Source organism: Amblyomma maculatum, chromosome 2 (genome assembly GCF_055883805.1).
Source record: "Amblyomma maculatum isolate TAMU_Amacu chromosome 2, ASM5588380v1, whole genome shotgun sequence".
NCBI classification, from domain to species: domain Eukaryota; kingdom Metazoa; phylum Arthropoda; class Arachnida; order Ixodida; family Ixodidae; genus Amblyomma; species Amblyomma maculatum.
The window spans coordinates 179,003,043-179,019,356 of NC_139345.1; the positions used below are offsets into that span (position 1 = coordinate 179,003,043).

Consider the following 16,314-nt stretch of genomic DNA (forward strand, 5'->3'; position numbering starts at 1 on the left):
TCCATTATGCAGGATGTAGAGGTAATTGGAAAAGTGTGATGCAGTTACCACAGGATGGTAAGGTCTCGAATTAGACAAAATCTGCAGAGGGAACGAAACCGATTAGCAAGAAAAAGGTACATCAGCGAATTAGCGATGAGTAGGAGGGCAGAAGAGGTCAGGATCTCGCTACAGAGTAGATATCCAGCTCTATCCGAGGATGACGACATTAGGCTAGAAGCAATGAACCATAACTTCAGAGATATCAATACTGAGTGCGCTGTAGACGTAGACGGTAGGATAATTAGAGAGGATGACGGTAAGCTGTCTAAGGAGACAAAAGCTTTAATTAAGAGACGCCAAATTATGAAAGCTTCCAATCCAACAGACAGGATAGAGTTGGCAGATATATCAAAGCTAATCAATAAGCGCAAAGTGGCCGATAAGGGATTATAACATGGAGAAAATGGAGCATGCTGTAAGGAACGAGGGAAGCCTTAAAGTGATGAAGAAGAAATTGGGCAAAGGCTAACCTCAGATGTATGAGCTAAGGGACAAGGCGGGCAACTTCATCACGAATATGGACAAGACAGTCAAAGTAGCCGAGGAGTTCTATACTGATCTCTACAGTAGCCAAAGTAGTCAGGACCGTAATGAGATTGGCGGTAGGGAAAAACAGTCAGACGTTCCACCAGTGACGAATGACGAGGTTCAGAAAGCAATGGAAACTATGCAAAGAGGGAAAGCAGCTGGAGAGGATCAGATAACTATAGATTAGTTGAAGGACGGTGGAGATATCGGGCGAGAAAAACTGGCCACCCTGTATGCGCAGTGTCTTGTGTCATCGAGGATACCGAAACCACGGAAGAACGCAAACATTCTCATTCATAAGAAAGGGGACGCTAAGGACCTTAATAATTAAACCAATCAACTTACAGTCTGTTACGTATAAGGTATTTACTAAGGTAATCTCTAATAGAATGAGGACAACCTTAGACTGCAATAAAGGAAGGGATCAAGCAGGTTTTCGGAAACGGTATACTCTACTAGCGATCATATCCATACTATCAACTAGGTGATAGAAAAATGCTCGAAATAGAACGAGCCCTCATACATAGCATTCTTTGATTACGAAAAAGCATTTGACTAAATCGGAACCTCGGCGGTGATGCAGACATTGCGAAATCAGGGTGTAGACGAGCTGTACTTGAGAATGCTAGAAGATATATATAGTAGGTACACAGAAACCATAGTTCTGCATAAAGAAAGTAACAAAACTGCTATAAAGAAAAGTGTTAGGCAAGGAGACACGATCTCTCCAGTACTACTCACAGCTTGTTTAGAAGTATTCAGAGGCTTGGAATGGGAGCAGTTAGGGATAAGGGTAGATGGAGAGCACCTCTGTAATGTGCAATTTGCTGATGATATTGCCTTCCTAACTAACTCAGGGGATGAACTGCAAATAATTATTGATGACCTAGACAGGAAACGTAGAAACGTAGGCTTGAAGATTAATAGGCAGATGACTAAGGTAATGTTCAACAGCCTCGGGAAGGAACAGCAGGTTACGTTAGGTAGCGAAGCACTGAATGTATTAGGTGAATATGTCCATTTAACACAGGTAGGACCCGCAGATTCGGGACATGAAAAGGAAATAGCAAGGAGATTAAGATTGAGATGGAGGGCAATTAAGTCACTCGCAGGTTATGACTAGCAGCTTACCGGTATCGCTCAAGAGGAAAGTATACAACAGTTGCATCTTGCCTGTACTCACCTATGGGGCTGGAACGTGGAGGCTAACAAAGAGGGTTCTACTTCAGTTGAGGACAACGCAGAGGGCTATGGAACGAAAAATGGTAGGAGTAACTTTAAAAGATAAGCAACGTGCACTCTGGGTCAGAGCAATAACTCAAGTTACCGACATTATATGGGAAATTAAGAAGAAATGGGCATGGGCAGGACATTTAGTGCGAAGAGATTATAACCGATGGTCGCTGAGGGTAACAAACTGGATTCCAAGGGAAGGAAACCATAGCAATGGACGAGAGAGTTAGGTGGGTAGATGAGGTTAGGAAGTTTGCAGGGTATAGGTTGATGCAGCTGGCACAGGACCGGGTTAATTGCAGTAATATGGGAGAGACCTTCGTCCTGAAGTGGGTATAGTCAAGGTGCTGCTGCTGTTGCTGCTGCTGATGATGATTAGTATTTTCAGCGCCTATAAGCGAAGTGTGCCTTTTCGCTCGCCTTTCCCGTAATCTTGCTGCTTGCTGGCGTTGCATGGTACCGCAAGTAAAATGCGAAAACATTTAATAGCTCATGAACGGCGTCCGCGAAAGCTGGGAACAGAAAGGGTTCGCCCCACCTGACAGCCAGTAAAAAAGAAATCATCTCTCCTCCAGCAATCGAACTGCAATCCCTCAGATCCCCAGCCGCGCGTTTAAACTAACTGCGCCACGTCCGGGATCGCGAGTAGCACATCGTAACTCTCTTTCTCTAGCGTCAGGATGATAATAGCGATGTCAATGGCGTTGCAGTGTGGTTTGGTTTGGTTTTGGGAGTTATGTCCAAAAGCTAGGTAGTCTATGAGAGACGTCGTCGGGGAGGGACTCCGAGAATTTTGACCACCTGGGTTCCTTTAACATTCACTGCCATCGCACAGCAAACGGGCACCTAACTTCTCGCCTCTGCCGAAAGGCGGCCGCCGAAACCGGGATTCGATCCAGCATTTTTGGGCACAGTAGGCGAGTGCCCTAACCACTGCGCCACCTCGGCGGGCAATGACGGTACAATAAGCCATAATGACGAAAGCAGCAATGTTAACGACAGCAACGCTCAGGTTTTCAAATTTCTACAGCAGTGATTTTACAGTGTTATCAAGTTATTTTCTCTGCAATGTGAAGGAAGGAACCTTCTCTTCGAGCAAGTACTCCTTGGCAATGGCATTCGCTACCCTGTTTTGTCTCCTGTATGGCGAAAGTCAGGCAAAAAAAAAATCAAGATTACGAGAATCGGGAAATGTAGATTACATGACGTGAATTCGCTAGCTCGTTAGTGGTGGGCGCAATACAAAACGTTCTCACACTGCTTTGGATTATCGCACTGGAGCAGTTCGATAAAGTTTTGGCAATGGTGCTTTACCCATACATGAACCCCTTCCACCTCCAGAAATAAAATGTTATCGCTGATGGTTGTAGAGTGCTTAGATTGCCAGAGCCAAGGCCAGTTTTGATATAAAATCCGCTATCCAAAATTCGTGCCACAAGAGAATGCAAGACAGCCCCAACAATCAGGTTTTCCTCCTCCTGGTGGCCGGCTTCCCTATACCAGTTATTTCCGCAGTTACTGAAACCCTCCTGCAAACCAGAAAAGGCACCAAGAAAACACGCCCTGTTCTCTTACCTTCTAAGCCAGTGGTGGTCCAAAATGTTCACTCAGTGTCGCACAACCTCAAGAAGGTGGTGGCAGGCACCGTCTAAATTTGGTGTTTTCAGCCCCAAACAAGCTTCACAGCCTAGTCGCCGCATTTCTGGTGTTTGCTAATACATGGCATATTTTATGTCAGCTTCGGCACTGTAGCGGCATACAGCATATCGCTTTAAAGCCGGACTTTATATGTACAGACAAACTGGCCGCTGCATCAATGGTCGATTACAGGAGCACGCAAAAGGTATAGAACCTATGAGTGAAGACTAGAATCTTTGGCTCCATTTTTTTTCTTTGTCAGTACGTGTAGAGCACGGTTTGAAGACAAAAAGGCACCCAGAAACAGTACAAGATTTTAGGCGAAAGGACCAAGGCGAATCTCGGTTTGTCGTAGAGGTCCTCTGCATCAACAATTGCTAAGGTGCCACGCTGCTGAACCAAATATTGAGCGAAAGCATTAGCTGCGGGTGACCGAGCGTTCTTCTTCTTCTCTTTTCTTTTTCCTTTTTTCCTCAGCCCACATATAAAGCCCCGCTTTAACCAACCTATATAAGCGTCCCTCAGTGGCCTATAGGGGTAACGTGAATACTAGTGTCCTAGCAGGCTGATTCTGACATAGCCATCCCATGTGAATTGAGAGACCCAAGTTGGCAGCTCCTGCCAGTCCGTGTGTCACGTGGGGTGTGACGTCACAGCGTCCCCTGGGTAAGACGTAACTGCGGCCGGGTCACACGAAGGCTTGAAAGTGCGAGTAGTATTGCTTTCCTAGTAAAAAGCAATCTGGTCGCTGTGCGAGTGGCATGTTTGGCAGAGTTATGATGCTGAATGCTTTTGTCCTAACTCGTGTTTTCATAATCGTATAGCGGTTGCGTGATGGGTTTGCTTGCGGTGCCCAGTGTTTTTGTTCATGCCAATAGTAACCTTAAGATTTCCTCTGTCACACGCCAATAAAAAATTTGTAGTAGCGCCTGCCTTTTGTCGTATGTGTCGCTTCTATATATTTTTAAAGTTTTCGCGCTATCTTCACGTACAATATGCTAATATAGAGTTGTCCTAGAAGGCGACCTTGAGAGCCCTCAGGTGAAGCTATATGTCCATGATTGTTACTGCGCCGTACTCAGCCTCTCTAGTTACTAGGTCACCAACGCTTCTTAACCGCCAGCTCTTGAGGCTTGCTCCCTACGGATCAGCTGAATAGTGACTCTCCTTTTTTTTTTTTTTCGGAAATCAGGAACCCTCACTCAAGCATCGGTAGGGCCCATGTCACGAGGTGGGAAATCCCGCCGAGAACCCTGCACAATTCGCACACATCTTTTTTATTACGTACTTAGTAAATATAGCTTTTATACTTTGTCTTACGGAAGACGTGCAGAGAAAACATTTGCGAGGCAGCTTGTGGAAAAGTACAGGGGCCGTATTACGGGCCGCTCTGCAATTGAGAGCGCTCTAAAACGCCGGCTTCTATTGGTCGCCGTCGTCATATTGAAAATTTGCGTCACGGGATGCTGCGATTGCGTCGCGGAGGCAAAAAAAACAGATCACATCGCGCACCTAATTATGCCCGTGGTTTTAGACCATTTTTGTAGAGCGCGATGAGGCGGTCTGAAATGTTTTAGAGAAAAATATGGCGGCAGCGTCCGCGGTGGAGTGGTGGCTGCGGTGCTGAAGCGGCAACGCCGGCGCGAGCAACGACAAAGGGCGGTGTGTGAGAATGCGTTCTACTTGTTCGGCGAGTTGTTCCGACGCCTATTCCGACTTGAAAATGCGAAAACGGAATGGTGGTGCGAAGAATGCACCGATGAACTGTTTCAAGCTCGCAGTTGACGGCTCTGTCGGTGCGACTATCATGCGTGCTTCGATCCTTTTTTTTTTTTTTTTCCTCCGGAGGATATCAAGACTCCGCAAGTAGTCGGCCTCTTATAACCGACGGTGAGCAAGTGCGTGCGTCAAATCGCTGAACTTAACTATTGCAAAGTTGGCGCTGAAGGGTAGTTGCGCTTCGCAGTGCACCCAAAGCAAAAGGCGGAGGCGAAGGCGACATACAGTACAAAAGGAATGAAAACGAGCGAGATTGGTAGTGTACGCTCAACCGCGTTGCTTTTCCCCGTGTTCGCTTTAACTGAAGCATTTGTGTGTGAGACGCTCGTGTGGACATTAAAGTTTATTTTCCCAACGGAGCGTGCTCCGCGGTCGATCTTTCTTTTGTTTCTGAATAAACAAAGCCCCGATTACACTGCTCTCGATATGATTTATCCGCGCATTTAGGACCATCATACAGTACCTTGACTTCAGACAATACGCAAAAGCCGTCACTAGCCATGGAATCAGCTGTTTTACTGAAGGGCGCCATTTGCACTGTTTGTTTAGCTCTGCCAGCGCGCCCTCACGGCAACAGAAGTTACTTACGAGAGCGTTTAATTGCAAAACCGCAGCTGCTTGTTGATTGTGTTGATGATGTTGAACTTGTAATGCGGCTTCTTGAAAAAATAAAGCTTTAGTTAATTTACTCACACGCTATATGTATAAAAACGTTAACAAAGGGCTCCCTAACGTGCGAATAAACCTCTTGCTGTGAAAATAAGCGGCCCGTGGCGGCACACTGCCGATTATGGTTGATTCAGATCCTCGTCAAGCGTTCACGTCTTGCCGAGGCGTTACGGCGTCGTCATTTTGACGTCACGCTTTAAAACTTTAGAGGGAGTCCCGTAATTCGGCCCCAGAATTCAATGCAACAAAAATTTCGGCAAATGGGCGATTATCTCGAAAAATAGTGCTAAATGTTAGAGGATATATGTATCGGTGAAAAATGTAGCAAGCATAAAGGCACGTGAAAACGCATGACCCTCTATGAATAGGAATGGTTCTTTTACAATAAAGTAAGAAATTGCTTGATTGTATCAAGCCGAAGGCAAGGAAGAGGAAAACGTGCTTTCACCGCGACTTGCAACGTATACTTGAGGAAAATACGAGGTACTACCGCACCGTTACCACTGCACTCAGTTCCTGATGTGCTTGTGCCCTTAAAGTTTTGCATGCCGGCTGTTGCCTGGCACAACCTGGTGATGACTCCTGAATTATTTGTGGTTTCAAAATATAAGTACAGGAAAATAAACCGCTACAACCACCAAATGTCGCATGGCACCAATTGCATGCTTGGCCCAAATAGCAGGCTTTGTTGGGTGTTTAACGCTCCCGAGCGACTGAATATATGAGAGACGCCGTAGTGCAGGCTCTGGAAGTTTCAACCATCCTAGGGTTCTTTATTGTGCACTGACATCACACAGTGCCTACCTTACTTGCTTTGCGCCTCAACCCAGTAGCTTCTGCCACGGCTGAAATTCAGCCTGCGTCCTTGAGACGACCAGTTATGCACTGAGGCATCGCAGAGGATTTGAAATGGTAGCAAGTGAAGCATTCCGATCATTCTGAGCACTAATCGGTTTGGAAAAAATACGGAAACCTGTACTGGTACTCAGGGAGCAGTGAGCGATTGCCAGGTGTCGGCAGTTGGTCATGCGCTAATCTACGCGGATGTAATGCCCCCCCCCCCCCCCCCCCCTGCTTAATTTTCTTCAAACAGCAAACGTCGGATTTTAAGAAAGACGGAAAGAGGGATTGAAATCAAGAATAAGGCAATAAAAAAAACGAAGAAAGAATATAAGAAATAAATAAGGAACAACAAAAAAGGAAACAAATCGATTCAACATTGTCCATTATCAAACGGGACTTTTTTGGAGCTGCAAGGCTATTGAAGAATTTTTTAAGGATATACGGACTAGACCAGGTGCATTGAAGAGACAAGTCATATAACCTAACTGCGATATAATAGCCTACAAACGAATACAGGGCGAGCGAAAAGGTACAAACGCTACATTCACGCGTCCTGTCTTCGTTTTTGCGCGTCTAATTCGTATTCAAGCATCAGCCACCAACATACTCACGATTACTTCCTTCTAAAAACTCTTTTATGTAAAGAAGTGAATCAGTGGTGACAAGGGGCGAGATCAAGAGAGCAAACAATGAAACGTTTATTTTAAGACTGAGAATACTGTTATTATGACCGAACAACGTTAGGCAAATTAATGCGTAACAAAAATGATTACGTTATTTCGAAAGAAATAAACCGAATTATGGTACCGCGTGTGCGCATACCTCATGGTTTGAGCGTCTAAATATTTGTTGCCTGCACTTAGTAGAGACGACTATCCGCCTTGAACGCGAACCTGTTTTCATCGCCCGTATGAGATGCGTCGATATATTTATCATGAACTCCATCTCTTAATCAAGCTTTAATAGTCTCCAGAAAAAAAAATACTTGAGACATGAGGCAGTCAGACACCGAAGACATTGTAGCAAGCTAGCAACGGTGAGGGTGACAGCAGGCGCCTGAAGGTGGATGTCTCTTATCGGCGGCAAAGAAGAAAAGAAATAGAAATTGGTTTTGGGGAAAGAGAGGGTGCAGCAATCTTGCGATCTTAGTGATCATCTACCTACCTTTTAATTTCTGCCTAAGGCTATCACAAAACGGAAAGGAACCAATGTAAAGCAGCTATGCCGAAGGCTGAACGATGCTGACATTACAAAGTTCTGCGATTTAATAATGAATGGTAATTTTCAAAATGTTTATTGAAATTGAAATTGGAGCTGGAATTTTTTTTTTCGAATTATAAGAAATCTGTGAACCCGAAACTAAAGGCGGATAATTCTGTCTGACGAGGCTTTGGGCCTCAAGCCAAAAACACAGATATTACGTACAGCCTTTATCAAACGTTTACAGCCCAGGGGGTCTACTTGTGCATGAGCCATACTATGTGGCTCGTAATGCATTCCCAGGTTTCCATACTTGCTGAAAGCAAGAAGATTTTTCCTCCTACCCTCTCCAATAGCTAGGACTTCCTCGAGTATTAGAGAAGTCATATTATACGGCTTAAAAGCAAACCCTCCGGGCTGTAAACTTTTGATAAAGGCTGTACATAAACACGCTACAGCAGCAACACTGTTGGGCAATGCTTAAAAACAAAGAGCATGATCCAGACAAAGCTTGCGTTGTCTTTGTGGCCACAGTTCAAGACTTCTATTATGCTGCTTTTTGCATAAACTGATTCCACCCCGTACAAAAATCATAAAGAGCCATAGATTTCAAAAGATTTTTACAAAAGAATTAAAGCAAAAATAAGCTGCTTCCACGCTTCCTGCAAACGCGGGTAAAGAGGATTTTGAAGAGTACAAAAAACGAGAGCATACATAGCTTTGACCTGCGAAGGGCTAAATATATATATATACATATTCTGTATTTAAATCGAAAGTTTCTGATGCTGCGTTTGCTCATGACACAACGAAGGTAGGGCAGCCCTTCAGAACACTGAGCTTTTCAAACACACAACATACCTTGCTTTCTCTTAACTTTAATTCCAAATGTAGCGGCGTTAATTTTACAAATATGTTCAATTCGAACTTTCTTGTGGTGACTTCCGTTCACTGGTGGCAATAATGCTTGTGGAGCTCAATGCTATACACCGCATGTTTTGAGATGGTCAATATATCTGGAACATTGTGATGCTGATGAGGTACTGAGGGTAATCGCATTCCTCAATTCCCATCATTCATTCGGCTACGACAACAAAAATGTTAGGCCAGTGAAGGCTTCTTCACGAGATCTTTGTTGCCTATTGCACATACATGCAACCGCATGCTAGTAACGGGTGTTCTTCCAGTAAACACGAAAAAGCACGGGCCATCCTTCTTCATAAAGCTGGATAAACAAATGATTTCAATAATTGCCGCCCAATCTCCAATCTCCCCATTTTCTCCAAGGTGGCGGCGCAGGTTATTCCCATCAGACTGTCAAACTACATCTCCACATATAAGATAATTACTGACAAGCAGTATGGTTTTCATGAGCACAAATCAGCCAAAAAGACGCATTTGTTGATCATAAATGCTATCGCGTTGAGCTTCCAGGAACGAATGTAACCGTAGGCATTTTTTTGGACTCTAGGGAAGCATTAATTCAATTCACCGTGATATCTTTTTGAAAAAATGGAAATATAGGGAATTATAGTAACACCACTACAACTTCTCAAAAGATGCCTCTACAAACTCCCTCAATTTGCCGAAATTAATCGTAGACATTCATCTTGGGGAATGAATAGGTACGGTGTACCGCAAGGTTCTATACTAGGTACGCTCCCTTTCTTTTTATGCAATAATGATTTTGTTAATATACCACTGACCCAAAGGGTTGCACTGTATGTAGATGATACTAATCTATTTTATTTTAATGAAAGTGCCAAGAAAAAGAATGCAATATTTAGCTGGTAGTGTTCAGCAATGATTAAACATTATTCCGCTACAGCTAAACGTATTAAAAAGTATGTACGTGTTGTTTCACTCTCGAAATACACAAGTTCAGCCTATTTTCAGGCTTAACTTCGCAAGCGCTTTATTGGTAAGAAAAGAACGTAAGAAAATTCTAAGGCGTCATTTTCCATGAGCACCCATATATGTTGCAATGCCCACGTGGTGAACAAGTCTTTGAAGGTCCCTAGGCTACACTGACAAATATAAAATGTTTTTACCCACGTGGCTCAAGTCAATGCTATATTATAACTAACAGAATCTAGGCTGAAGTACTGTTTTATCTGCTGTACCCCGTCAATACAAAATCTGCTCTTATTGTTCACTCTATAAAAAAAAAAAAAATAAAGGCGATTTGTTCCATTTACTGTTCTGAGGCACATGATCGCACGTTGCCTTATTTATTGAAAGCCAAAATGCTTCGTTTGGAATACATAATGTTACTTTACTTTAAGCTGCTGTATTTGTTTGCAAAGAAGTAAAACTAAATCTGAGTTGTTTCAATACAATATTCATTAAACACGATCCATACTCCCTCAGATATGCATGACACGTCACTCCTTGCATTAGAACTAATTACGGTATGCAGACCACCTCGAATGTCGTTTTGGTCATAATTCATAACCTCTCATTCATATATACCCTATACCAGGATTCTGAAACATTCACCCAATTAAAAGCGTTATTAGACTTTACCTTCTTTCAACTATATCAACTCAACACTATTTTCTTAATGCCAAATTCTTGGATGCGTTATGTTTGAGGCCTTTTCAGTTGGGTTGTTTCATGCGACGCGTTGAGTTCCAAGCTGCAATTGATGCACTGGTCACACATTTAAATTTATGCTAATGTGTTTGTTTTGTTTTGCATTGCCCTACAGTGTTGCTGCTGTAACGTATTTCTGTACTTGTGTTTTTCGCTTGGGGCCCGGAACCTCTTCAGACGGAACTATCTGCCTTTTGCTCCGGACTCCGGGGTTTTTCATAATCCGAAAAATAATATTCTAATTCATATCCACTGCCTCATTTTTCCCTGCACCCCCTCAATTGTACCATATATGACAGTAGAGGAATCTGGAGTGAAAAAAGAGAACATCAACATTCATCAGCAGTCTTATCATGTTTGTATTCAAGAGAGAACCATGAAGCATCATGAGAAATGTTTGTGGTTACTGTGCACTGCACACTGCATCTTTGTTTTTTTCGGTTTCGGGAAAGTGCTTGTTGTCTCCGTTTTTATTTCATATGCACATATATTTTTCCAGCGTAACTCTTTATGCTGCCCGTATATGTCTCGGTTGTATTAATGTCCACTGACACTTGAGTGTCGGAAAGAACGTGGGACCGGTTGTCGGATGCGACAGCTATAGCCGCTCAGCTCGACGGTTATTCACACTTTCAAGTGCGACTCAGGGGTCACTTCCCAAACTTATCTTGACTTCCCACCATCGAGGCTTGGCTGTGCAGCTAAGCCTCGACAAGGGAGACCACAAGTGGTCCATTATACACACCGTGTCGCCCACAGCCTGAAAAAGTTTGCAGCCAGGTATGATGTGCCTGTCGTCTTCTCAGCCCAGAGAAAGCTGAGCGGTTTGTGCGCACGCATCGGGGGGAAAAAGATGCCCCTGTGCGAAAAGAGGCATGGCCAACCCTTTGTGGAATGTGCGGTCGGTGTGGTTTATGAAGTACCACTGACCTGCGGCAAGGTCTATATAGGCCAAACGGGTCGTTGTATTAACGACAGAGCACTGGAGCACTCGAATTCACTAAAGGATAGAACCGGGTTTTATTTGCCCCTTCATTGTAAAGAGTGCAGATGTGAGCCGGTGCATGACGGCAATAAGATTCTTGGCAGAAGTCTAGATAAAATAGCGCGTGAAGTTCTTGAAGCTCTTCTGATAGCACAGTAAGGATATTCATGCTGTAGTGACTGTTCTGTTGCCTTACGAAGTAAGGAAATTATGTTCATTGGATCTGTTTTCTAATCAACAGGCCTTGTTAGACAATGTGTGCGCCCGTTCTCATGGCGTTGATTTATTGTTGAATACCCACGCGCAAAGGATATTGTTAATGCTTGTATTGTGTATGACTTTGGTTCATTCTGCCGCTGCTTTGCATAGATAGTGTTGTATTACAGGTAGGTAGCGATTACTGGGTAAGCGAAGGTACGATAAAGGAGTTACGATGAATGTGAATTATGTTTCCACGACGGAAGTTTGTGATGGCGATTGTGAGATGGTCATGTGACTGAACGCATCTATATGTTTGAACCCCGATCTTGCAAATAAATCAGTTGGTAGTCCAGCCTCTTTCTTTCTGTGTCTGTGTTTCTCCTGCGTGCGTCTTCTTGGCTGGTTAGTCTTTCTTTATGCAATGCACCCACTAGCCCATCAACGTGTTTTACTCAATGCGACCATTTGCGACAGTCACTTTTCGACCAAAACGGTCCCACAACCCTCGCTGGTCGCAAGTGTGCACGGGCCTTTATAGTGCAGAGATTTTTGTTGTCGTTGTCGTTGCGAACAGCATTTTTTCTGTTAACCGTTATTCCACAATCCTGCAACAGCACCTTCCCCTTCCCCCCTATCCACCAAAAGTGCTAGAATAAACATCTTTTTGATTCATAGCGGGAGGGATGCAGGCAGGACGCGGGTAATAGGAAAAGAACATGAAAAAAAAATTTGTCTTACAGAAATCAAAGGCTTAGTAATCGTGTCACTTCCCGGTAGACTATTAAACCCCGCCGCAATGGAAAGGAGAGGGATTTCGGTAACAAATGGGTGGTTAACAGTTGCATGCATCGTCGACGGACGTGCAGAAACGCAGCCTGCTTGGTTGCTAGAGACCGGAAAGCTTTAAGGGAAAGGATCTAGCTTTTGGACGACTGTCGCAGTGGCAGTATTTTAAATTTATGACGTAGAAATGGGAATATGAAAGCTACGTTAATGAAACAACAGCGCACCAATGCGGATGACTAATGTGACACACGTTGCACTTTTCTACAATAAATAATGCTTATTTTTTATATGAATAGATTGAAGGGAAGGCTGACCAAGTGGCACAACGCGATACATATTAACACGTGCACTGTGTGATTGGACGTGTTTGTGTGGCCGCGCTTTTAATGTGTGCGGGCGTGCGTAGCGTGCGTGTGTGTTCCGTTGCAGTTGTGACTCAAGTGTCACGCGGCGTCATCCGCCGGGCCTACCCATCTTTCCGTTCCACTGCGGACATCCTGTGCCGTACCTAAATCATGTGTTCTGTCTTCTTGCTTCACCGAGGGCGTCAGACCCAAGACATCTCCAAGCATTCCTGCGAGCCTTCGAAGTTGCCGAGTCCTTGATCATGTGCAAAGAACAAGTGGGCTTATTGCGATTGTGCATACAAGTGCAGCCGTACTCAAAGTTCGAAAAACCTGACAACACTCAAGGAACAGGTCACGGTCGTTGCACAATATAGAAATAGCGCCAAAAACATGAAAACTAAAAGGTTCCCTAGTAGAGCGGAGTCCCATAAATGAGTAAAGGGGAGTTCTGGGCCAGTTGGTAGGGCATATGACTAACAGGGGGGCTTAGCGTGAGAGAAACGAGGAGAAACTTGTGTCCTTCGCTTATCCTCGCTTGTCTCACGCTAGCCCCCCCCCCCCCCCCCCCCCCCACCTCCTTCTCTCCTGTAAATGCCATAAATAAGTTTAGAATGGTTGGTTTATGGAGTGCAGTGTCTCAAATTTACTCATCTATGAGGGACGCCGTAATGGATGCCGCCGAAAGTTCATTGTTCTTAAGTTTTGCACTTTTGTATTGCGGTGCACTATAAACTTCGTATTCTTGTCACAGCCTATAAGTAGAAAACGTAGTTTCGTCAGATGAGGTTTAATACACCGCCCACTTATGTAAAATCATCGTTAAAGTACTCTGGCGGTTTATTCTGGTTAAACGTATAGTTACCGAGCATAAGGCCATTTAATAATGATTGCACAGTTACATTGCATTTCTTGTCTATGTACCCTTCTCGTCCTCGTCAGTCTCTGCCTCTAACCGATCACGATTACTTTTTGAGGCTCCTCCTTAGTAAGCTATAGCAGCTGAATGATCAGACTCAGCCTGATGTGTGCGCCAAAACGTTGAGGGGCAGAGATCCGAGCGCACCTCATCCATGGAACGGGCAAGTCGCTGGATGGCTTCAGATAGGGCAAGCACGAAGAAGACAAAGAAGCGTGCAGTAGCGTGTGCAGGAGCGTTTGCGCTAGGTCCGCTTTGGCGTCTCAGGGTCAAACACGCAAGTTAATAACCTTGCGAGTAGCAGCGCGAAAAGAAGAGCTATACGCACTGAAAGTCTTGGCGCCAAGGAATTTGAGTAGATCCAGCCATCAAGCGCCATTAGAGACTGAATTGCCTTGCATTGCTCGTTGCTTTAAAGCGATAGGGGCAAAGGTCCTTTTATTCAGAAAATCTGACGTCGACGTAAGTATTGATATCGGAGTCAAGGTAGCCCCTCGCTGCTGGTCATACCTTGTAGAGAGAGCTATTTGTCAGCCTTAAACTGAGCTCTGTCCACAGCCGTCGTCCCAATGTGCTTCTACAACCGACGATAATGTTTGTTGCTTTGGCACGCCGCCAATTTGTTGAGTAATGTGTGGGCGAAAGGCAGCCCCAAGAAGTTGTTTGGGCTGGAAGCCTTTTTTTGTGCGGCTCCTTGCCTGACTGCCGTCACAACTATGCACAAATCTGTGCCTTGTACATCCTACTCGAAGGACCCATTTTGCTTTCCCAAGAAATATACTAAATTCAAAGCATTTATGGGGCTTCCAAGTGGAGGGAGTATTTGTTAGCTATAGCCGTCTACTTAAATTTTATTTTGATATAACGAGATTAGAGTGCGCCCTAACGTACTGAAAGCTATTCAAACTTAATAACCAGTCATGGCTATATTTCCGTAGGGTCGAGAAGCGCATCGTGCCGTTCACTGCAGCCGCTGTTGACGTGGCACAGTTTCCGGGCGAGCTGTGCGGCAAACCTAACCTAAGGGGCATACCCTTTAAAAAGAGCACTTCTTTTGGATTATTTCCCCTCATTGCCGATTGTCTTGATGACCATACTGCAGTCAAAGTTTATCCGGGGCGCAACGTGAAGAATATGCCAAATATTGAGCTCATTACTTCGGTTCAATAACCAAGCAGTAGATATAAACATAGCTACACAGTACGAGTAAACTGTTGCCCATAAATTGCTATTTATTGGCGGCGATAGTGCACCGTAAACGAATTCTAGCGTTGTATAATGCAGTGATACGTATTTCCATCACGCCCTTCATCGGTGTTTTCTGCAATTGAAGTGTTCTTTTAGTGTGCTGTTCTAACGAAATACAACGTTATGTTTGTCTGTTTCATCCTGGAGTGTTTATTTTGGGGTTACAACTTCCTTCACTGCTAGGTGTGCATTCAATTTGTTCGCCCAGTGACTGGGCTACCTCGTTTTTAGGTTCCGGGTGTACCCTGCACATCCTTTTGTTTTGGAACCGCTCTGCTCACCTTGTTACACAGAGCTTCCTGTAGCATGCCATGCTACTGTGCATACTCTTCACGTGGAAGATTCATTTTATGCGACTGCAAAGACCACGTGGGGTGACGCAGTGAACGCATCATATACGCGTATTTCTTATCCTTCAGCGTGGCACTATGTGTTTCAACTCAAACCTGAAAAACCCGTTTTCTATGTCTGTTTTTGTTGCAGGAAGTGCTGCCCACAAATCCAGCAGCTCACAGCCAAAGCCAGGAGATGATGCACGTAAGTTATGTTCTGGGCGTCTCTTTTGCCATGTTCCAGAAATTGAAAGGCTCATTTCATTCCTATGCTCTGGTGCTCGTGTTGGAGCAAATGATTCGCCAAAGTTATTTAACCTTGGCGTGAGGTCGGGGTTGAAAAACGGCTATTCGTGATATTAAGACGGCACTACGGGCAAAAGGAGACCAAGTAAATAAAGAGGGCCTAAATTAGAAGCAGAAAGCCAGTTAAGCAAACACTCATACCACACTGTTTGCTGAGCGCCGATAACGAAAATAGTGAATTATATTCTTATCACCAGGGTACATATGCAACCAAATCCCTGTACCAGTTTCAGCCACAAATCTTCTGCGAAATATATCGACATTATTATTTTTCTTTTTTTGCATTATATAAAGTGTTCTCTCTCTCTCTCTCTCTCTCTCTGCGAAATATAAACGTACCTCAATTTATGATATCCTATGCGCTTGATATATATTCGGTCACGGATTAAGAAGGTAATTTCAGTTTTCAAGAAAGTAAGCAGAGATGTTCATCGTTATACGTAGCATCGTTTCCTGGTCTCTTGTGCGTTCTGCAGTTTTTGTTGCTTTAGTCAAATCGCTATAGAGTTTCTGTGCAGATTTCTGCGGACGTTCGGTGGCGCTACAAAACCTAACTTCGCTTCGGCATGCTCATGTTTGTATTATGTGCTGACTTGGGTCACTTAAGCTTACGGGGTATGAAAGAGCACTCAACATGGATTTAGAGGCAGCCTCAGTTCGCAAGCCGAT

The 16,314-nt window shown here is 44.2% G+C and overlaps 1 protein-coding gene across 6 annotated transcripts in view; it reads left to right on the forward strand.

Moving 5' to 3' along the window:
• LOC146200520 (melatonin receptor type 1C-like) overlaps nucleotides 1–16,314 on the forward strand; it is a 153,683-nt gene that overhangs the window by 8,638 nt on the left and 128,731 nt on the right. For all 6 annotated transcript variants that reach the window (XM_084595548.1, XM_084595547.1, XM_084595546.1 and 3 more), the window contains exon 4: nucleotides 15,491–15,544. In XM_084595548.1, the coding sequence (XP_084451674.1) occupies nucleotides 15,491–15,544 (54 nt within the window). The remainder of the gene's footprint in view (nucleotides 1–15,490; nucleotides 15,545–16,314) is intronic.